We start from the raw sequence: 22541 nt of genomic DNA on the forward strand, positions 1-22541 counted from the left end.
CTTATTATATGCATTTATGCGCTTCACAGCCTAAACATACAAACCCAACGCGTCACTACGCGTGTCCCAATCCTCACATTCCAGAACGACATGTTGATTCTGCAGAAAAACATTTTGTACGGTCTTCTATTGCTCCAATGGGCCCTGGGTACAGTAGCAACCCAGGATGACCTCCGCTATGTCGATCCCCTGATCGGTTCTACCAATGGAGGCAATGTCTTCGCAGGCGCAAGCCTCCCCTATGGCATGGCAAAACCTGTCGCCGATGTCGACGGCGAGAATACCGGAGGTTTCTCGACAGACGGTAGTAATGTTACCGGCTTCTCGCATATGCATGACAGTGGTACAGGCGGAAACCCGTCTATGGGAAATTTTCCTCTGTTCCCACAATACTGCAAAGACAATATTGTGGATAATTGCAAGTTTCCCAAAGCCGCTCGCGCGGTTCACTACAAGAATGACTCCGTAGTTGCCCAGCCTGGCTACTTTGCCTTGACACTCGAGAATGGCATTAAGGCTGAGATGACTGCGGCCCGACGCACGGCGCTGTACCGTTTCACTTTCCCAAAGGGGCAAACGGCAGATGGAAATGATTTGAACCCGTTAATCTCGGTGGATTTAACTGATCTGTGGGATAGTCGACAGAATGCTTCCATTAGTCTTGATGCTGATAGAGCTAGAATCAAAGGCAATGGTACTTTCTTGCCGAGCTTTGGAGCTGGCTCATACAAATCGTATTTCTGTGCTGATTTTGGGGACACTATTGATGTCGATGACAGCGGAATATGGGTCAACGATCGAGCTGGATCAGTACAAGAGCTGTTTGTCACTCGCGGCTTCAACAACTTTTATCTTCAAGCTGGAGGCTATATGGCCTTCGATCGTCCGGAAAATGGAATCGTGACGGTGAGGGTTGGCGTCAGCTTCATCAGCTCAGATCAAGCTTGCAAAAATGCCGAAGCGGAGGTGCCTAAGCCAGAAAGTGCCTTTGATAATCTACGCAAAAGTGCCGAGGCTGCATGGAAGGAAAAGCTCAGTCCTATCAAGGTCACGTCAGGGGGTGCTAGCAATGACATGGTCCGCAGTTTCTGGAGTGGTATCTACCGAACCATGTTGTCACCTCAAGATTTGACTGGGGAGAATCCACTGTGGAAAAGTAATGAGCCATACTTTGACTCCTTCTACTGCTTGTGGGACGCTTTTAGGTCACAGCATCCGTTCCTCACAGTCATCGACCCAAAGGCGCAGTCGAAGATGGTCCGTAGCTTGCTGGACACCTTCAAGCACGAAGGATGGCTGCCCGATTGCCGCATGAGCCTCTGCAAAGGCTGGACGCAGGGAGGCTCCAATGCCGACATTGTTCTTGCAGATGCCTACGTGAAGAACCTGACTGGTATCAACTGGGAACTTGCCTACAAAGCTATGGTTAACAATGCCGAAAATGAGCCACTCGAATGGTCATATGAAGGACGAGGGGGTCTGCAGAGCTGGAAACACCTCAACTACATCCCATACCTGGACTTTGACTATATTGGCTTTGGGACCAATTCACGGAGCATCTCGCGAACGGTTGAGTACGCATACAATGACTATGCCCTATCGGTCGTGGGCAAAGGCCTCGGCAAACAGGATTACACAACTTATTTGTCTCGGTCTGGCAACTGGCAAAACTTATACAAAAAAGATCAGAAATCGCTGCTGGGAAATGGAACAGATACTGGTTTTACCGGATTCTTTCAGCCGAAATATATGAACGGAACCTGGGGTTATCAGGACCCTATTGCCTGCAGTGCTCTGGCATCGTGGTGCTCCCTCACTTCGAACCCCTCAGAGACGTTCGAATCCAGCATCTGGGAGTATCTTTTGTGCGTATATCTTCTATCACGGATGACACTCCAGCGCTAATTCTACATAGCTTCGTCCCTCATGATATGGCAAAGTTAATCAAGATGGTCGGCGGCCCGAAGTCCTTCGTATCTCGATTGGACTATTTCCACACCTCTGGCTTGGCAGATATGGGCAACGAGCCTGTCTTCTTGACCGTGTACGATTATCACTACGCCGGACGCCCCGGCCTGTCCGCCAGCCGAGCCCACGCTTATATTCCGTCTTCTTTCAACGGCACGCACAGCGGCCTACCTGGCAACGACGACTCGGGTGCCATGGGCTCATTCCTGGCGTGGAGCCTGATGGGCCTGTTTCCAAATCCCGGTCAGAATGTATATCTGATTATTCCTCCATTCTTTGAGGCTGTCACGATCACTCACCCTGAAACCAACCATACTGCTACCATTCGTAATGTCAACTTCGACAAAACCTACAAGAAGATCTATATCCAGAGTGCCAAGCTCAATGGGAAGCCCTACACCAAGAGCTGGATTGGACATGAGTTCTTTACTCAAGGAATGACCCTGGAGCTGACACTCGGGGATAAGGAGAGCAAATGGGGTACACGCAAGGAGGACTTGCCTCCGAGTTTGAGCGACTCGATTGCTGCAGTTGGAGATCACGATGGGATGTAGATAAGCTTGGACTGGGGAGAAATTGATGTACTGGTCAGATATCTCAATCCCAATACATTAGCATACTATGTGGCGTCTGTCGATATGCATCTAGCCAGACCCTGCCACTCCAGACGTGAAACCCCGGGACACGTCCGATGTGGGTCTGATGGGCTGAGTCTATGATTCAGAAAGCCGTAGTATATGATTAGCGAACAGTATTCCTCTGGTAGGGATAGAATTCCCCCCAATTGCATTGTGCTATACTAGTCGTATGATAGACACTTCCGAACTCCTAGGTTTGTATCCGTGGCCCCGCACTGTGCAACGAAACCCATGACTAAGCTGTAGAGCGCCCCCCAAGTAGGCAACACGTCGAATCCCTTTCGTACAAATGTCTCTCTAAGAATCATTCTCATCCTTTCAGCTGAAATATTCTATCCTATTTCCGCGCAGGAATATTCCCTGTTCACCAAGTTTCAGGTGCTCCAGCGACCGGACCCTTGGCGACATCCATTTTCCCCAACCATCGCTTCCCCCGAACATGGCGAACCGACAACTCACAAGGCGCATTGTCACCAGCGCAGCGATTGCACTATGCCTCATATTCTTCCTTTTTATTAGACCACAAGGGCCACCGAGCCCCGCCGTCCGCGCCCCAGGCCACATCGACCACTCCGCACCAGCATCCGCGCCGGGGATAACCATTCAAGCCAGCACACTGAAGGGCGACGTGGTGATGCCCAAGCTCGGCAATGAGACGGCCAAGTAAGAACATCCGGGGAGCGACCCATTGAGACTATACGACCGTGGTGAGACATATGCTAATTACAGAATTGGTGGCTTCTCAGGGCGGAATTAGGTCGTGCGACGTGGAAGTACTTCCACACTGTCATGGCGCGGTTCCCCGAAACACCCACAGAAGACCAGAAGGAGGCGCTACGCTCTTACATCTACTTGTTCGCGCGGCTATATCCTTGGTAAGCTACGTGTTCGCTGCCGTTCCGGTGCGACGTTCTGTGCCAGATAAGGAGCTAATGGTTGACGACGTCAGTGGAGAATGTGCTGAGCATTTCATGCAGCATTTGGGCAAGTATCCGCCTCAGGTCTCGTCGCGAAATGCGGCTTCTGGTTGGGCTTGTTTTATTCATAATGAGGTTAATGCTATGCTTGATAAGCCTGAGTTTGACTGTGCCAATTTGGGAGATTTCTATGATTGTGGCTGTGGTGGTGACGAGGAGGGGGCGACTGCTTCGAGGCCTGATGTTGCGAAAGAAGGCACGGGGCAGCATGGTGGCCCTGCTGTAGAGATCTCGAAGGAGGAGTAAGCGATATCCCGTTGTGGCGCATTATTTATGGCTGTTGGGTTGCTGACGTGCAATTTAGAAAGACTCGCGGTTGACGAGATGAATCTTTGATCATGCTATGTGAAATATGTCAAGCGCTTGGATGCTTTTCAGACACGTTGTTCGCGCTAACGGAGCTGGTCTCCCTTGTACAGTAATAGATTGTCAGTTGACTGTTAATATCAATATACCCTTGTTGTATCCTGCATGTGGCTTTTGCTATAGAGGGGTCCATCCCTGCCTCAATTATCGTGGTATCATTGTATTGATATGTAGTAGATATCCGAGCGCAGACACCTGAGCGCAGCTTGATTCCTGGTCCTCTTTCTGGGGCCATATGTCTGGGGGATTTGCTCAATATGACTTCCATATGTCAAGGAATACAGATACTGCAAGAGATTCTTCTAATCCTACGAAAGTGTGAATGATAGCGAGCTACAATCTAGTCAATAACCGGTAGTATACAAGTCCCGCATCCTCTAGATTGCCGATCCCGATAAAGTACATGACCCGGGCATTCTACCTGAAAAGATCATCCTACCTGGTGATCAAGTGTAGAGAATGGCCCGCATGACCAAATATGCTTATCTACTATATCCCGGCAAAGAAGACTAAAAGGCGCATTCCGTCGTACCAAGCTCAATTGTCTTGGGCGAAAGCACTGGTTAGACTTTCTGTTCTTCTTCACTATGAACAACGGCGATGATGTTATCAGGTTGCACCCTCGTGATACCAACCCTTCGACAGATCGTCAAGTTTCATGTGGCATGATAGAACCCTCGAAATTATGATGCATCACAGATGTTAGTACGTATAGATGGAGGGATAATCGAAGAATTTTTGGGTTTTGGACCAAAAAGAGCAGTACGGCCGTCAAGAGTGCATATGTCGAGAGGCCAGTCTGACTGCTTCCTTGGATCCTCTTTGAATTCTCCCCGTGTCTGCCCGTTCAACTGGGAAGAAGCGACAAATAAAAGCATGGAGTCTCCTGACCGGCCAGGCCTGACATCCATGTCCGCGTGGGATCTGCACCATTCCAGATACCCTGGAACATGTACTGAGTTAGGAAATCATAAATCAGGGGGGCTCTCACTTTCTTCCTCTTATTTTATTTCCAAAGTACTTTAACAAAAGCACAACCTCCATCTTCCTCGACGCGCCGGGCCCATTCATATTACCCAGACTAGCCTAGTTCAGTTCCCGATTTGGACTAGGGTGGATCTGCGCGCCAAAACTCGACGCGAAAAAGAAAAAAAAAAAAAAAGAGAAAAGGGAAAAGCCGACAGGTTGAGAAATTCGTATCAAAGCGAATTCCCCCGCCTAGGCGCTTTTCTACTGGAATTCTTTCAAGGGATACACCCACTTGACCCTCCCCGACCTTTTGTTTGAGCGTCCCATAGGGTTATATTTAGCAACAATGGTCTCCTTCTCTTGCGAGGTGAGTCTTATCTGCTGATATGCATTGCGCTTCAATGCTAACCATCAGTCTGATAGGCATGCGGTGATGTCCTCACAAAGAAAAAGCTCGATCCCCATCGCGGCCAATGTCGCGGCGCCTCCTTCACCTGTATCGATTGCATGGTGCATTTCTATGGAACAGAGTATAGAGCTCATACGGTACGTCGCATCTGCGTCACATGTTCGCAAACTGGTCGCTGGACTATATGACTAGAGTCCCAGTCGGATCAACAAGGGAGACATCCGCTAACGAGACTCCCGATTACAGTCATGCATGAGCGAGGCGCAAAAGTATCAGGGTGCGCTGTATAGAGAGAAGCCCCAGAAGGGCAAGAAAGGACAAAACAACCAAAAGCAGAATTCGAATCAAACCCCCAACGGCCGCCACCAGCAAGCGCGTGTGGAGGACGCTCCTCCTCCCCCTGCTCCCACACCCCCGCCTGCTGGTGAGGTGAGAACACCAGCTCCTGCCCCGGCCAACAACGACAAGCCTGTCAATGTCTTTGACTACCTTGTCGCCGAGGAGACCCCCAACGCATCTAAGGTCTCAGTTGCTGCCCCCCAGCCACAGATGAAGATGGATCCCAATGCCAAATCCGTCTTCGAGCCCACTCAGTCCCTCACTCGCGTCGAAACTAACCCCAACACGGATGACGAGGGTAAGAACTACGATATCGCATACGAGGAAAATGGCTTTTCATACGGCGCCGGCAATATCCCGCACTTGGAATCGCCCCCGAACGCGTCGACAACAGAGTTCGTCACGCCCGCACCTAAGAAGAAGAAGGAGCGCCGAGAGAAGGCCCCCGGTACCGTCAGCGAAAAGAAGCGCAAGCGCGGCCAAGCAGAAGTACTCAGCACCCCGCGCGAAGACGACACCAACATGATGGATGCCCCCTCCAGCATCATCAACAACGCCGGCACACCCATGCTGAACCACTCCGGTCTGACCGGCGGCCTGAACCGGATGATGCGCTCACAGTCCCCCGACGGTGACGATAGCCCAGAAACCAGCCGTCGCGCCTACCAAGACACCTCATCCCCGATCAAGCGCAGCCGCCGCAACGGCAAAGAAGCCAACGGCAACGGCGACCAAGGTCTCGGCATCTCGATGAAGAACCGCGCCGGCCGTCTCGTCTCCTCCATGTTCGGGGGGCTCGGCCGTTTCCAGCACCAACGGCTCTGAGCACGGCTCCAAGGCCGTTGCCCGCCGTGGCAGCTCGTCCAGCGGGGACGGCCAGCTCGAAGTTCGCAAGAACAAGAAGTCGCACCGCTCGCGCGCAGACGACCAGGATGACTCCCGCAAGTCCAAGCGCAAGAGCTCAAACCCCACAGATGGCGACAGACCCTCCCGCCGTCTTAAGCAAATCGACGAGCGCCATGGCTCTGTGGACCACATGCACGGCCACCAGGTCACTGTCTACAAGCAGTCACGGCCACCGGCGCGCACTGACGAGGAGCTGCAACGCGAGCTAGCCCATCACTTCCTCTCGATGGTCCCGAACGATAGCCAACGTGGCTGCTCCGTTAACAAGGCGCTCAAGCGATTCCACCGCGATGCCTCGAATGAGTATGATGGCCATGATGATGGACAACGCCGGGCTGATGATGAGAAGGATCTTTTCCGCGCGTTGAGACTGAGACGGAATGAGCGCGGTGAGATTGTTGTGTTCATTTAAAGCGTGAACTCGGTGTGTATGATTTCAATCAAACTATAGGACGGATATGAGTTGTTTGGTTCTTTGTTATGAGGTGAATGGGCCGGTCCTTTTGCATAGCGCCATGTTTATTTTAATGCGCCTGCTTCGATGTTGCATTTTTGTCTATATTAATTTGGAATCGGGACTAAATTGCATTGATAACGTGCTTTGATATATTTTCTGGTGTATTCCTTTGTAGCAGGCATAGGACCGAATGAGTTAATTTTTTTTTCATCCAGGATCGAGCATACTCCCACGTCCAGTTTACGCTTTGATATGCTGCAGGATGGTGTTTGACATATAAGCCTCCTGCACCCAGGTCTTTGTTTAATATCTTGGCACAAAGTGGAGCCAAACCCCTGCTCGTCATTTTGTGCATGCATCAAATGAGGTCAACGAACTGCATCTGTTCATTCTATCTCTCCGTCAAACGAGGATGACTCGAATTGATAGATCGCAGACCCGCATTTCGGACTTCCGTCGGGAGCCACAATGAGTCATGTTATGTAAGCCCTGACTCACACCTGCCTGAGCCTCTTGCCACAATGCTACCGCCTACTGCACCGCCCAATTCTGCCATGAGAGCTTTTATCGCCTTCTAGATAATTCATTGTGCTACGATTTTCTTCTTCATTCTATAAGCGGGCTTTTGCCTTTGATTTTATCCTTCATTTGGTTATCTAGTGTCTACCTTCCGCTCATTTTGCTTTGCTCTATTTTGTCAGCCTACAATAGACCAACACACCCAGTCTTTCACATTATTCTCTTTAAGCCAAGCGCAAGTGAGAAAACACACCGGAAGTATATGAGTACATCAGGAGTCTGCAGTCAGACATCCGCCGCCTCTTCAACCATGGCAACGCCACAGCCGGCTACTTCAATTCCAGCCGGGCCACGACCCCCACGTTCTTCCAGGCCATATAGACGCAGAGGGCGGGGTTCTGCGAAGCGTGATGGTGAACAACAAGCGCCTGCGGGTGAAGCCCAAAACCAGGCCGCGCCGCAAGCACAGCCTACACACTCTCAGCCACAACCGAACACAGCAACCCAATCTAGCCAACAGGATGGACCGACTGGCTCGCGGAAAGGGGGAAACAGAGAAGGAAGAGGCCGGAGACAAAGAAACAATGGACCTCCCCGGGCGGGACAGGGTCAGGATGGAGGACTCGAAAGTCAAACGACACGACCAGAGGCGCGAACCCGTGGAATGAGAGCGCGTGGCTTCGAAGCCCAGTTAACAAGACCTGACCAGGCCGAAAATATTCCTGCATTGGATGGTGCGGGGCATTTACATGACCACTCACTAAGACCCGACGTGCCGGATTTTGTACCAGGCATACCAGCATTCCAAAATGGACCACCATCTGAATCAGCACCGTCGTCGAAAGGAAAAGGGAAAGCTAGACAGCCTAGGGCACCGCCACCACCTAAAGCGAAGTCCACAGCCGACGACCTAGCTACCCGTATCCACGAAGATATTGCACATAACCTGTACGAATGCCCTATCTGTTGCAGCGAGCTGGGTCGCAGGTCAAAGGTCTGGTCTTGCGAGCTATGTTGGACGGTTTTCCATCTAAGTTGTGTCAAGAAATGGTCCACGAATGAGGGTGCAGCTGCACAGAGGGCTTCTGCTCGAGAAGATGGGCAAGAAGACCTCACTCCTCGTGCGTGGCGTTGCCCCGGTTGTAACCTTTCTCAACAAAACTTCCCCACGAGCTATTCTTGCTGGTGTGAGAAAGAAGTCGACCCTAGGCCGCTTCCCGGTTTGCCACCGCACTCGTGTGGTCAAACTTGCTCGCGACCTCGCAAGAATTGTCCCCATCCTTGTGACGCGACTTGTCATGCTGGTCCTTGCACACCTTGCACTGCTATGGGTCCGGTACAAGATTGTTTCTGTGGCCTGAATTCGTCGCAGAAGCGTTGTCAGGATACTGATTATGAGAATGGATGGAGCTGTGGTGAGATCTGTGGTGAGTTGCTGCCGTGCGGAGAACATACATGTCCGCTGCCGTGTCATGAAGGATTGTGTGGTGGCTGTGAGGCTAGCATTGACGCACGTTGCTACTGCGGAAAACTGCAGACGACGATGCTGTGTAAGTCTAAAGACGACGAGAAGGAAAGTCGAATCATCCGCGAGGATGGCACAGAGGATGAGTGGACCGGTTGCTTTGGTTGTGGGGAGACTTGCAATCGTCCATTTGATTGTGGCATACATTCATGTCAGAAGACATGCCACCCGCAAGATCCTCATCCTGCACACTGTCCGCAGTCACCAGACGTCATTGTCAATTGCGCCTGTGGCAAGACACCATTATCTGAGATTCCAGGATACACACCTCGTACCTCCTGCGAGGACCCTATCTTGAATTGTCAAAAGCCTTGCGGGAAGACACTGCCATGCGGTCATACTTGCGAGAAGCTCTGTCACGTTGGATCCTGTGGCGCCTGTTTGCGCAATGTTTATATCAAGTGCAACTGCGGTCGCACTAACAACCTGACAATCTGCCACCAAGGCCACAATGAGCCTCCCCAATGCCCACGCATGTGCAAGGCGACTCTACACTGCGGTCGACACACATGTACTGAAAGGTGTTGTCCGGGAGAGCAAAGGGCCAACGAGCGCCAGGCTGCGCGTCGTAAACTCAGGCCCCATCTCCGTCCCGCGGAAGAGGACATCGAGGCAGAGCACATCTGCACTCGCATATGTGGCCGGATGCTGAAATGCGGAAGGCACACATGTCCAGAGCTTTGTCACAAGGGTGCTTGCAATACCTGCAGAGAGGCAGTGTTTGAAGAGATCTCGTGTAATTGCGGAAGATCTGTTCTGTATCCACCGCAGCCGTGTGGTGCAAAGCCACCCGCTTGCAGCTTCCCCTGTCAGCGTCCAAAGAGATGCGGTCATCCTCAAACCGCACATACCTGCCACACCGACGAGGAGAGCTGCCCCAAGTGTCCATTCTTGACTGAGAAGGCGTGTCTGTGCGGAAAGCGGGTGTTGAAAAACGTTCCCTGCTGGCTGACAGATGCGCGCTGCGGTCAAGTATGCGGACAGCTACTCAAGTGTGGCTCTCATCACTGCCGGAAGGACTGCCATCGCCCAGGAGATTGCGAAGATGCAAACAAACCTTGCAGCCAGCCCTGTGGAAAGAACAAGACAATCTGTGGCCATCCTTGCACAGAGCAATGCCACGCCCCATACGCATGTCCCGAGAAGACACCATGTTCTTCCAAGATTGCAGTGACATGTGACTGTGGAAGACTGCGGCAAGAAAGACGCTGCAACGCCGCCAAGGCTGTGACCTCCAAGGGCCAGGTGCAATCACCCCAGCGCCAGCCAGAGCTCACCCCGTTGACTTGTGACGACGAATGCGCGCGTCTAGAGCGAAATCGCACCTTGGCGGGTGCTCTCGGCATCGACATCAACCAGACAACCACGCTTCAGACCATCACAGCCGAGAACCTCCCCTACTCGGAGGAGACTCTGAACCAATATGTCCAGCTCGCATGCTCAGTGCCTCTATCCACCCTCCAAACCTATGAATCCAACCTCCACGCCCTGGCAACAGCAGACAAAACCACCCGCTCATTCCGCTTCCAGCCGGCGAAATCCACTCTCCGCGCATTCGCGCACTCCCTCGCCGCAGACTGGGGCTTTGTGACAGAAAGCCACGACCCGGAACCCCATCGTCACGTGTTCGTCTTGAAACCGGTAGCATGGACCGCTCCTCTCTTTGGCATGGGTAGCGGCTCGACCATCGGTATTGGCGGCATGAGTGTTCGTGAGTGCGTTAAGCTCCGTGAGCGCGAACGCAGCAAGGAACAAGAAGCGCGTCGTGTCGCCGCTCTTGAAGCTAAGGCCACCCGTGACGCCGCCAAGTTACAGGCTAGTAGCGGTGGAGACGGTGGGTGGGCTCAGGTCGCTTCGAAGAGTAAAGGTGGTAGCGGGGCTAGTTCGAGGACTGGAACTCCTGTGCAGAACTCGTGGGTGAGCAAGTCTATCTATGCTGCTCTTGATGGTGATGGGGTGAAGAAGGAGCGCGAGCGCTTAGTTCTGAGATCTGGTGTCGGGGTAGGAAAGTCTTTGCGTGCGAAGACCCCTGCGACTGAGGTTGTTGATGATTGGGAAGAGGCTGAGGAGAAGGAGGAGAAAGAGGAAGCAGCAGGACTGGAACAGGGTCAGGATCAGGATCAGGAAAAGGCTATCAGTGAGGACCCTGAGGACACTGAAGGAAAGCCTGAACTTGCTCCTGAGACCGAGGCCCCGACGGAAGATTGCCCCACTCAGGCTGAGGCATCTGTTACAGATGATGTACCGGTCTAAAGTCTTGGACAGGATTTGATGATTGATGACCTGAGAAACAAGAAAGTTGTTTCACAAGCGTTGGACATGTCTCATTCTTTGCGAGAACATTTGCATTAACCTAGGAGTTTCATCATAGACGTTTCAATATCGCATATCAAAAGCGTCATACGCATCATGCTTCATATTTTCGCATAGCCTGTAAGCAAAAAGGACACAAAACCCAGTAGTTAAAAATTCGACATCGCCCTCCCAAATAAACGCCAAATTATGATACGCAGACCTCAGATAGCCAAAAACGGAGCCATTTACCTCCACCGGTCCCAGCTTCACATTCGAATCCCGAACCTTAATTCTTGACCGGCACAACCTTCACAAACTGCAGACAACCCTCCTTGGTCGACCGGTACGGACCATGCTCCATCCCAGGGTATCGGTAGGCATAAGCACCAATACCCCACGACTGTCCGAGCGTAAGATCTTCCAGCCCGCCTCGTAGAGTGCAGACCTCTTCGATGTAGGCATGTGTTATTGGTTCTTTCTGCACAGATGTAGTGTTCGGCTCCCACCACTGCAGCGCAGCTTTGTGTTCCCCGTCGCCATTTAGTAAAAATTCCCATACCCCCGGCGCTATGGAGTACCAGGGCAGTGCGGATGGGGAATCCCGGGGTGTGCCCACAGGTGGATGGGGTGGAGGGGTGGAGAATTCCTTTTGATGAATTGTCATTTTGGCTGATTTTTTGTTCTCCTTGTTAAGTGTGGTAGATGGGGGTGTTTGAAAGATGAGAATATTTGAAGATGAGGGGTTTGTTTTTCTGCGCAGCTGGACGGAGTTAGATGACGGTGTTTTTAAGGTTATAGTTCAGGACCCATTCCACATGGGAAACCTTGGTTGGGCAGTGATATGCTGACTAATGCCTACGGGTGGGTCCACGAGGATATATAGATGTACAGAGATGCAACATATTAGAACGTGGTTCTGCAAGTATTAGTAGATATTTCAAGTGCTTGCAATGTAAATCAACATGTTTCTTGAATATTCTAGATTGTTGTACTAGTTGAGATCCATTTATAGGGGTGGAAAGAGATGGCATGTTGGAGCTCCCTGAGGCACACATGTATACTATGATTGACGATGTTTTTGTTTGTATGAGATTCAATTTTGAGTCTAGCTGTGTGCTTAAAGGCAAAGGAATGAAAAGGTAGACTTGTTGCTACTCTTTGCAGCATTAAAGGATCAATAAGTACAGCTTGCAGAGCCTAACATGAAGGTTTGAAGCGTTGATATCATAGTTGAAAAGAATAGCCTTGTTTCAATTATAGTACTGTATAGTTATTGTTGCTCTTGCTCCTGTATTTCTTGGGGTAGGTATCTACTCTGAAGTCTTGAGTGTCAAAAAAAACCCAAAAAGAACCCCCACGACTCTGTATTGAACATACAGACGTACGGTCATTCCGATACAGCCCAATATGGCAATTCTGTTCACCCCGCCCTAAGCTCACAGAAAGCATAGCAGCTAACGGCTGGTCTACCCAGTGGAGATTCGTGAAATGTCTACCTTTCCGTGAAATATATAGACCTCTATATTTCCTAATTAGGAAATATTGATGCCTGGCAGGCTCCACTTTTTGTCTCCATCTAATGCCTTAATTATATGGCATCAATGTGCAAATAACATGCTTATGTCATCTGATAGTCGGAGCCCGGCATTTCTCTTATCTGCAGATTACCTTGGGAGATTCTTTGTATTTACTGTCCGAACTCAAAATGCCATCATTTCGACTGCAGGGATTCCAATCCGTGATTCGCGGCAACTCCCACCTGCTGCGTTATCAGCAGCGCAGGTGGGCGCAGGTCCACGATGTCCGCTTCCTCGCCTCACACCACGATCCCAAGTATGTCTTGGACAAGTACCGGTCCAAGCTGGACCAAAAGGCCAAGGAGTGAGCAATTTTTCCCAAACCAGTATCCCTTCTCCAATACTAACCGTTACGTTAAGAGAGGGACATGAGTCGATTGAGTCCTTGAAGGAAGCCTATGACAAAAAAATCCAAGAACTCCGCCGCAAAGCATCCACCCCAGTTACCCCAGAGCCCGAAACTCCTACATCCACCACCGCGGTCCCAGGCACAACCCCAGCATTCCACCCGCCCCCTCCCCCACAGGAATCGCGCACTGCCCAGGTCGCACGTAAAGTGTCCGGCGACTCCAGCCCCGTCAAGCCCCTCAGCACCTACCTGGACGTTGAGAAGATCCGCGAGCTCCCAGCAAAGGAGATCGAAGCGCTCTGGCGTCTCCGTTTCGCGGGTAACCCAAACGCCATCACCGCCGCGATTCCCCTCGACACATACAAGCGCATGATTCAGTCCGCACGCGAGAACCCGCAGTTCATCCTGCCCCTCCCGCGCCCGCAGACCGCCGAAGAGGCAGAGCAAACGCCCGAGGGTGTCACTGGCACCGCTGCCGATATCCACTTCCTCCAGTGGGCTTTCCACCCACCGGCTGAGGGATCGACTCTGTCTCCTTCAAATAACCACACCTCTACTGTGATCTTCACGAATCTGGGTGTTTATAAGATGCACGGCGCGTTCGCGCAGCCTCATACTACTGTTACTCACCACCTTGATCTGGCGGATGAGAAGGGTCTAGTTCTCATGCATGGCCAGATTATTCCCGAGGGTGGTGTTTCGGCCGCCGAGGCGACTTGGCTTGTTAGCTGTGTGCAGCGCTTCTACGACTTCGAGGGATTGGCTTCTGGTCGTAAGAGTGAGCTTGTTCGCATGTTCACCCGGGGTGATGTTGAGAACTTCAAGGTCGAGGAACTGTTGGTAGAGGCTGAGAAGCTTCCATAGTTTCGTTCTGTTGTAGCCCTTGTGGCTTGTATTTTATGTATCTCTCTATTCCATTTTATCTGGTTTATATACCTGGATACTGAACTCTCGTGTTTTCGATATTGGATATGGTCTCTGGAAAATTAACCAGGGATCATGGAACGGATGTAAAAAATGAAAAAAATAATACCTTGTTCTCCAATACTATGGAAAAATATATATAACCAATCAATAGCACTTACTTTCACTTGACTCGTAGTTGACGTATGGTCAGATATATTAAATCAGGGTTCAGGCCAATCGATAAATATAGCTGGTGATATATATCACCATGCAGCATGTCAAAATTTATTTTACCTCAACTTATCTTGGATTGTAAGAATGTACTCGCTGGAAATTATCTCGCTTTGGGAATATATTCAACCATCAAGAAATATCGCTTTAAGAATTTGAGTATCGAGCCGGGTTGGACCTGGTCAGAAGTTAAATTCCTAGGTAGCTTCAGGCATAGCATCGAGACTAAGTACGTGTTTCTTCCCACGGCAATGCAATTGTTGCAACAAAGGCTATACTATATAGGACCTTGATAGTGTATTTGGATGGCCGGTGCACTGCCCATGCTGATAAGTTGTTTAGTCTGCAGCCACTGTACAGCGAAATATTCATGAATCAAATTATTACATTCGTACCGATTTCGAAGGGTTCTCTCCGTTCAGTATTCGCACAGAAGCATGTTTGCCGGAGATTATAAGCAAGGCGAAATGGAAAGGTTCGCCGAAAATAAAGCAGAGAAACGAAACACACCCAGCGCCCCATCCTGGACCAATATTGTAAACACCGCGAGTATGATAACAGTGAACAAGGGAAAACTAGAAGTGAACAGAAACCAAACATAGATTAGACAAGAAGAGATAGAAGGATGAAAAGAGCCATTCTCAATCAAATGGGAGGTCTGGCCCATCACCGCAAGGGCTTGGAGGTCAATAAAGAAAGTCATCACGGCCACATATAGGGCCATAGTAGGCAGGCCGTAATGATTTGAATGGATACAAAGTGAGATTCGTGTCTTGGTTGCGTGGCAGGGGTATCATGGTCATAATCAACAATTCCTGTCAATTGATTCTTGTGTTGTGGGGGCCGAAACCAGACGTCCAGATTGGCTGTCAAGAAGGGGGTTGACAGCCAAGCGTTGGAGCAAAGCTTGTGAACTTCTTGGCGGAAAGTAAAAGATGGGAAGAAAGGCCTTAGGCAAAGGTTTCGCCAGAGAGAACTCAAAAATCCCAAGTAAGATAGATAAGTCACGCCGGTTTACTGTTTATTAGATAGCACTTCTTCCGTCACAAAGGAAAGGATGTGCTCGAAGTATCCTGGCTCAGCAACAGAGTCATTGTGACCGCCGTTCGGGAGTGTGCGCCAGACCTTGCATTCGGACTTGCAAATGGCAAATAATTGGGTCATATTCGAAGGGCTAACGGGTATTAGCAACTAAACGCCGAGCTTGCAGTGGGCGAACTTACGGAACAAGCTCATCCTTGAGGCCACTCAGGAAAAGGACTGGAGTTTTGGTGATCTTAGGCAGCACATCTTCACTCGTCCAATATTGGTGGCAGAAACGTGCCAGATACCTTGCTGGGGGGAAGACACTGGTTCTCGGTTAGTATCACTTGCCCGGGAATCTTGCTGATAATTCACAAACATACTTTGGGATCAACTTGCGAATGCTCAGGAAAGTGTTTTCCAATATTAATCCTCCGATATCACCTTGTTCCTCGTTGGTGGCAACCAGGTTGATAGCCACGGCACCGCCTAAGCTTTGTCCGTAGACGATAATTTCGGTATCCCTTGTTTCTGGGCGCTGTCGTAAATAATCAAGTCCGGTTTGAGCATCGATCTTAATGCCGGCTTCGTCCGGTGTGCCTGTAGACATTCCGTATCCGCGGTATTCTAGGAGGAAAACATTGCACTGAAGTGTATCCTGTATAGCTTTGGCAATGGGCACGCGGTGACCGATGTTGCCTGCATTTCCGTGGAACATCAGAACTGTCACATTGCGAGAGTAGCGGGTTGGTCGTCGCCGGAGAAAAAGGGCATGCAGGGACTCTCCGTCGGGTGTGGGAATCTGAAGGTCTTCAAAGTCGCTGATGCCAAATTGGCGAGGACTGGGGACATTTGTGCGCGCATCCACTGGAACATTGCGGGGGTAGATTAGTTCACTGGAAGAAACGGTTAGCCTCATAAACAATAGCCTAGATGCCTGCCAATAGCGTACTTTTGCTTGAAATAGAGGAGCCCACTTGCAACAACAGCCAGACCAGATGAGGCGAGAACTGGCAGTCGCATGAACTGCGCAGCACTGTTGGCCATGTTGCTGATGCTCCACGACGGAGGCGGAGGGGATTCAGACATGGCGCTCAAGTTGGGACTTTAAAGAGTGGGGACCAGATAGAGGATGCAACAAAACAAGGTCCGAGAGATTCTGTTATTGCGAATTATTGGCTAGCAGATATGGTCAATGCGATCAGAGATGACTACGATAAGTCAATAGAACAATTCCAGAAGAAAAGGGCAAATTGAGCTTCAGGAGTCTCGCGGGGGAGAAGATGATAAGTCGATCGCAGGGGCTGGGGCCTCTCACCGCCCGAGCTGCCGCGTTGTGAGCTTCTGCCTGTGTTCATGATAGCATCACCTCTACTTCTTCCCTTAACCTCCTTCTTCTTTTTGCCGATTTATCTTGTCTATTGAAGCCATCTTTCTACGTTTTCTATTTTCTCTCCAGCACATCACAAAATGGTCGCCCCCCATGGAACATCAGGAATGCTCGGTGAAGGTGAACAGAGCTATCGTCATCCGCCGGCAGCAACTAGCTAACATCTCTAGATGGCATTCACGTCGACATGAACCACCTGAAGTCTGGTGAGGTTAAGTAAGCTAGAATCATGCCCCTAGAGCTACAGAACGCATACTAACCTATCCTTCCTCATTCAGCTTGGGAACCTCGATGTGAGTTGAGCTAGAGCTCTCGAACCTTACCATCCGCAACCATCCCCATTAACGTTCCAACAGCATGGCTATCAACTTCAAAGACGGAGTCATCCTAGGTGCAGACAGTCGAACAACCACCGGTGCCTACATTGCCAACCGAGTCACCGACAAATTGACACAGGTTCACGACACCATCTGGTGCTGCCGATCGGGTTCCGCCGCAGACACCCAGGCCGTGGCCGACATTGTCTCCTACCATCTCAACATGTATGGTGTAACGAACGCCGAGGCTCCAACTACACAGGTTGCTGCATCGCTCTTCCAGGAATTGTGTTATGAGAACAAGGACGCGCTGAGGTTTGTATTCAAGTCTTCGAAGCGGTCGCTCGAAATTCACGCTGACTGAATAACAGTGCGGGTATCATTCTTGCCGGATGGGATGCACGACACGGAGGTCAGGTGTACTCGATACCGTTGGGAGGATCCCTTCACAAGCAGCCGTTCGCTATCGGCGGTTCAGGCTCGACCTACATCTACGGTTATACCGATGCCCACTGGCGGGAACAGATGACAGAGGAAGAGGGCATCGACTTTGTGCGGAATGCGTTGCAGGAGGCGATTAAGTGGGACGGCAGCTCCGGTGGTGTCATTCGTCTCGTGGTCCTGACCAAAGCCGGTGCCGTGAGACATCTTTACCTGCCAGACAACGGCTACACTGGGCCGGGAGTGACGAATTAATAAGTCTTCTAATATCGCGTCAATCCCCAAATGAAATGGTTTCATGATCCCAGTTCTCCGGTCTTTGCATTCTGCTATGCGGTCTCACCGGGGATATACTGCGCCTGAGCGCCAATATGACAGGTTTGGCACTAGTCCACGGATGCTGCCATACCCCCACCATTCTCATCGGGCTATGTAGGGAGAAAAGGACCGAGCAGATTAAGGACTAGACCGGAAATGCTCGGCCAGCGAGCTATTGGGTCATCACTGCCGAGTAGTGTCTTTGAACCGTGAAGAACACCATATTTATATACCCTGGTCTATCTGGTATTGTACTGTACTCCGTAGAACACTCCTGGATCTGTACCTTCCATGAGGATTTGCCCAGGCCTTACGAGATCCATAGACAGAACACGTCACATCCTCCATGCAGCACACAAACTGCCATGGTCTCCATTATTTGATGCAAGTCTATATCATGGACAAAGAGAAATGCATGGTTATTCTGTATATCGGGGAATATGCATGGACTTCTAAGCTTTATATCTTCATCCCCGGACTAGATATCACTTTCCCACAACTCAGGATAAATAGCGCTCAGACATTCTATCTGAATCATCGCTTGTCGATGACACGGGCGCGCATGTCCTTCTATCATTCGTCAATATAAGACCGGAAAAGCCTTGTATAAAGTCCACACCGTCTTTTATATCAAGGAGTTTTAATGACAGGTAGATAATAAAGTCTTAATCTCTTGAAAGAGTATCTTTCCTTCTTTTTTTTTCTCTCTCTACTCCTTTATTATATGTAGTCCAAACAAAAATTATACCCTATAAAGTTGTTTAGAAACTTGAATCTTGTTTTATCTCTCGGGGACCACTCTGACCTCACTGACTTCCACCTTGACCAAATTCCCACTTCCCCCATATCACTTACGCGTTTTCTTTTCTCCTGGGCTCTTTGCTGTTTTGTTGTCACTTATCTCCTTTTCCAAATGGATTCGATCGGCAGCTGTTGATCTTCAACTCCGTGTTTTAGCCCGGGGTTCTTCCTTGATCTGTCTAGCCCTTTGGAGGTAATCAAAAGTGTATGCAAAACCCCCTCTCTTCTATTTCCCCCCTGGTATTGCGTATATCATTTCTATTCTTCTTGTCTCATCTTCTCTCATGTCCCCATATGTCCCATATGCCCCATCTGTTTATGGCGAGATAGCCCGAGCTGCGACCGCCTTGCTGACCCGTCTTCCCGCAGAAAAACAGACCACGATAGCCTTGACATGGGCTCCGTCGTCGTCAACCACGTGCCGGATCATAACATGTTGGGAGGCGCAATCAATTCGGATTCTTATTGCGTGCCTATGGACTCGACTTCCTCAAACACCCCCACCTCTGCCCCACCGTCCGTAGGCTCTGCTCGGCTTCCTGTGCATGCGAATGATGTACCGGCTTACATCAACTCATACACACCTTCACAAGCTTCTCGCACTTCTTCCGATACTCCTACTTTCACCCCACAGCCGCGTTCAATGACGTCTCATCCTGCCTTTCCTGCCAACTCTTACTCAACACGTACCCCGCCAACCCAGGGTGGGAGCAACCCATACTCTAATCAGTCGGCGCCGGATTCACCGCGTCTCCAACCCACATACCAGTCCATGCAGTCCGTGCCAGGCTCGGAAGCCAATTCACCGAGCCGCATTAGGGTCCAAAGCTTATCTCACATCCAAAGTCTCGCCAATGAGGACCTCGTAGGACCGAGCTCACACACTCCCGGAACTGGGTCGCAACGACAGTATGAGATTAGCTCCATGCCGGTCACGGAGATCATCGAGATGGTCGCTGGGCTTTTGACCAAGATCACGACCACAAACGACATGCATCACGAACATGTACAGCGCCATATCCCCCCGCCCGAGGGCACATCCAACCTTAGCCCGCAGGCCACCAGCGTTCTCGCATTCCACGGCAAGAATGTCCCGACCATTACAATTTTGAGTTATTTGACTCGCATCCACAAGTACTGCCCCACAACCTACGAGGTTTTTTTAAGCTTGCTAGTCTACTTTGATCGTATGACTGAGCTGGTTAACCGCGATCAGCTCGAAAACATGCACCAACGTTGGGACTCCGCCGCAGGATCTGAAGCTTCGTCCGAATCTACCGAATCTCCAGGAGCCCATCAGATGCAGGATTCTCTGATGGCGACACCACCCCACTCAACAGGCTTCACTGCGCAGGACTCGCAAGGATCGAATGCTTCAAATTCGCCCGGCCTTTCGCCTCAGTCAGATGCCGAGGCACTTTCCCAATTCTTCGTCGTTGATAGCTTTAATATCCATCGACTGGTCATCGCTGCCGTGACCTGTGCGAGCAAGTTCTTTTCTGATGTTTTCTACACCAATTCACGTTATGCAAAGGTATGTGACTCGTATATCCGACTTGTGGCTTACGGCTAATAGTGATTGGATATGCAGGTTGGCGGTCTTCCACTGGTGGAGCTCAACCACTTGGAACTACAGTTCCTCCTTCTGAACGACTTCCGACTCGCCATCACCGTCGAAGAATTAGAGTCGTACGGGACAATGCTCGTAGAGTTCTATGCACGAGAGGTTGTGACGCAACAAGAGCACCAACAGCAACATCACAGAAGCCTCCCCCGGGAGATTGCTCCCCCAGCGGCCGACCCATACTCCGATGCCATGTACATGCGATCCCGCGACAAGCCTCGCGACCATGCCGAGTTTGGACAAACTCCGACACCACCGTAGTTCATTCGTCGGATACCTGAATTTGCCCTTTTTACATGGCACATCCTTTCTCTCCCAGCCCATGATCCACCCTTTCTATCTTTTCATCTTTTTTTTTAACTATTCTTCGATACGCTGAGCGTTTGCTTATCTCATATCTCGCACCCGACCTTGTATCCATTCTGGTTTCTGGCGTCTCATACCCTTCCCCCGTCACCTCGTACACAACACACCCTTTACACCTCTCTGGATCTGTTTCAGCGCATTTACACGTCACGACTTGTATAGAGTTTTGGTTCTCAGCTGGCCGGGCTTTCCGGGTTGTCTCTTTACAACTATTCCCTCTTCTTGCAACATACATAAACATCTACTTGATCTCGTTACCGGTCTCGTGAGTTTATGCCGTTTCCTCTTATCTTTTTCATGGGTTGGTGTTATGCTGGCGCTTTCTTGCATTACGTGTCTGTTACAGATTAACTTGTCGCCTGGTTTAGGGGTAGTTTCGAATATCCTTTTAATATCCTTTGCTTCCATATTCATTTTCTAAATCGTAGTCGTAGTCCCATGGATACGTGGAGTAGTCCGAAGAATAATTGATGTTGATGCCAGAGTATCTACCTCCATCCTATGTAAAATGGTATGTGATCCATCAATTTTGACTGTAAGAAGGACCCTAGAACACATGTCAGATTTCTGCTCTCGGAATCGGGCTTAGCGGTAATTAGCCCTAAGTGACGAGCTTCCCCGAACCACCGATCCTCCAGATTTGTATGGACACGGAATCCTCATTTGGCTACCATAGGAAGGAACTCTACATCGCCAATATGCCTCGAATCGCCTTGAATTGACACATGTATTATCTATTGACTTTGGGAAGATGCTACCATGTTCGTACACAAAAGAAGGACAATCTCAATTATCATTTTCTCTTTCTGCTTTTTGGGACAACACATGATATCTCAATCCTAATCCCTTTTCCTATAAGCCCCTTGGCTGTGGCAATCATCCTTCTGCACCTTCCTCCGGGCGTAGCTCCCACCTCTGGTAGCTATAATCGCTGTTCTTGGAATTATCCTGTGAGACGAGAAAATCCACAACGAGCTCCAATTTCCCTGTTCTTGACAAAGACTGCTCTGGTAGCAACCACTACAGCCACGAATCACCGGACAACAATGGCACCACGACACTCACTTATACAGACTGTTAGGTTTTCAACAGATTAGGCCACCCACGGACGACGATCATCTAGTCATATTCACATTATAGAACTGGTGATCTTCATTATTGCTGGGATAACTAGCACGCATTTCATAATGAACACAGATGATGCAACCACGATCAGAGATGTTCCAACAGTACCCTGGGCAGGATCACATCCTACTTGGTTCATGACAGCGACAGAGAAAGCCGGTACCTCAACAGCCACGGTGCTCGATATGACCACCTCGCCGGCGTACATTGAGACTGAGGCTAAAACAGACACCTATACCGTAAGGGTAATACTGGCCGTCACCTCAGGTAATTTTCTAACACCGAGGGCAATCATGAAACTTGCTCGGACAAGACCGTTCATATTGCAGTCAGGGTAGAGATCTTCGGTGGTCTGGACAGAGGCTCGCACATGGTTAATTGGGCTGGGATTCTATTGGCCATCACTTGTGATACCCTTGCTGACTTATTTTGAGACACGGGAGTGAATTTGTTGAGGCTATGAATACTTCTTATGGTTTTCTGAGTATGATCTATAACAGGCATAGCTCCGTTTGTGGTATGAGTGTTCATTGAAATTTCAAGCGATAATACGTGCGATTGTTTTATCCTCATTCTAATCTTTTTATGGAAAATCCAGTATGGGAAAGAAACCACTGGTTGAACCGAGCTAATGTCAGGATGTCAGGGAGAGAAAGAAGAAGAGAGAGAGAGAGGACTAGGTGGAGAGCGGAGGTCTTGCTTGAG

At 50.1% G+C, this 22541-nt stretch overlaps 10 protein-coding genes across 10 annotated transcripts; 7 read left to right on the plus strand and 3 right to left on the minus strand.

The window, feature by feature from the left end:
* Positions 1 to 90: 90 nt before the first annotated feature.
* On the plus strand, positions 91 to 2522 carry N7500_000373 (GH92 family glycosyl hydrolase; the record flags this gene model as incomplete). Its single annotated transcript, XM_056671519.1, has 2 exons — positions 91 to 1865; positions 1916 to 2522. 2 exons carry the CDS (start codon positions 91 to 93, stop codon positions 2520 to 2522), a joined length of 2382 nt encoding a protein of 793 aa, XP_056537092.1.
* Positions 2523 to 3045: 523 nt separating this feature from the next.
* N7500_000374 (flavin-linked sulfhydryl oxidase ERV2) lies at positions 3046 to 3829 on the plus strand (the record flags this gene model as incomplete). Its single annotated transcript, XM_056671520.1, has 3 exons — positions 3046 to 3269; positions 3353 to 3481; positions 3556 to 3829. The coding sequence occupies 3 exons, from the start codon at positions 3046 to 3048 to the stop codon at positions 3827 to 3829; spliced, it is 627 nt and encodes a 208-aa protein (XP_056537093.1).
* Positions 3830 to 5264: 1435 nt separating this feature from the next.
* On the plus strand, positions 5265 to 6984 carry N7500_000375 (LYAR-type C2HC zinc finger protein; the record flags this gene model as incomplete). The annotated part of the gene is made up of 4 exons (XM_056671521.1): positions 5265 to 5285; positions 5342 to 5464; positions 5574 to 6451; positions 6477 to 6984. 4 exons carry the CDS (start codon positions 5265 to 5267, stop codon positions 6982 to 6984), a joined length of 1530 nt encoding a protein of 509 aa, XP_056537094.1.
* Positions 6985 to 7858: 874 nt separating this feature from the next.
* On the plus strand, positions 7859 to 11326 carry N7500_000376 (putative NF-X1 finger transcription factor; the record flags this gene model as incomplete). Its single annotated transcript, XM_056671522.1, has 1 exon — positions 7859 to 11326. One exon carries the CDS (start codon positions 7859 to 7861, stop codon positions 11324 to 11326), a length of 3468 nt encoding a protein of 1155 aa, XP_056537095.1.
* Positions 11327 to 11654: 328 nt separating this feature from the next.
* N7500_000377 (uncharacterized protein) lies at positions 11655 to 12032 on the minus strand (the record flags this gene model as incomplete). Its single annotated transcript, XM_056671523.1, has 1 exon — positions 11655 to 12032. The coding sequence occupies one exon, from the start codon at positions 12030 to 12032 to the stop codon at positions 11655 to 11657; it is 378 nt and encodes a 125-aa protein (XP_056537096.1).
* Positions 12033 to 13073: 1041 nt separating this feature from the next.
* On the plus strand, positions 13074 to 14158 carry N7500_000378 (ATP11 family protein; the record flags this gene model as incomplete). Its single annotated transcript, XM_056671524.1, has 2 exons — positions 13074 to 13249; positions 13306 to 14158. 2 exons carry the CDS (start codon positions 13074 to 13076, stop codon positions 14156 to 14158), a joined length of 1029 nt encoding a protein of 342 aa, XP_056537097.1.
* Positions 14159 to 15445: 1287 nt separating this feature from the next.
* N7500_000379 (alpha/beta hydrolase) lies at positions 15446 to 16543 on the minus strand (the record flags this gene model as incomplete). Its single annotated transcript, XM_056671525.1, has 4 exons — positions 15446 to 15605; positions 15655 to 15780; positions 15838 to 16350; positions 16407 to 16543. The coding sequence occupies 4 exons, from the start codon at positions 16541 to 16543 to the stop codon at positions 15446 to 15448; spliced, it is 936 nt and encodes a 311-aa protein (XP_056537098.1).
* A 357-nt stretch (positions 16544 to 16900) lies between these two features.
* On the plus strand, positions 16901 to 17857 carry pre3 (proteasome core particle subunit beta 1; the record flags this gene model as incomplete). The annotated part of the gene is made up of 5 exons (XM_056671526.1): positions 16901 to 16964; positions 17015 to 17060; positions 17123 to 17137; positions 17201 to 17476; positions 17533 to 17857. The coding sequence occupies exons 1-5, from the start codon at positions 16925 to 16927 to the stop codon at positions 17855 to 17857; spliced, it is 702 nt and encodes a 233-aa protein (XP_056537099.1). The 5' UTR covers positions 16901 to 16924.
* Positions 17858 to 19115: 1258 nt separating this feature from the next.
* On the plus strand, positions 19116 to 20606 carry N7500_000381 (putative cyclin-dependent protein kinase complex component; the record flags this gene model as incomplete). The annotated part of the gene is made up of 2 exons (XM_056671527.1): positions 19116 to 20255; positions 20313 to 20606. 2 exons carry the CDS (start codon positions 19116 to 19118, stop codon positions 20604 to 20606), a joined length of 1434 nt encoding a protein of 477 aa, XP_056537100.1.
* A 1234-nt stretch (positions 20607 to 21840) lies between these two features.
* N7500_000382 (uncharacterized protein) lies at positions 21841 to 22044 on the minus strand (the record flags this gene model as incomplete). Its single annotated transcript, XM_056671528.1, has 1 exon — positions 21841 to 22044. The coding sequence occupies one exon, from the start codon at positions 22042 to 22044 to the stop codon at positions 21841 to 21843; it is 204 nt and encodes a 67-aa protein (XP_056537101.1).
* Positions 22045 to 22541: the final 497 nt, after the last annotated feature.

Source organism: Penicillium coprophilum, assembly GCF_028826855.1.
Source record: "Penicillium coprophilum strain IBT 35676 chromosome Unknown utg000001l_segment0_segment0, whole genome shotgun sequence".
Taxonomy (NCBI): domain Eukaryota; kingdom Fungi; phylum Ascomycota; class Eurotiomycetes; order Eurotiales; family Aspergillaceae; genus Penicillium; species Penicillium coprophilum.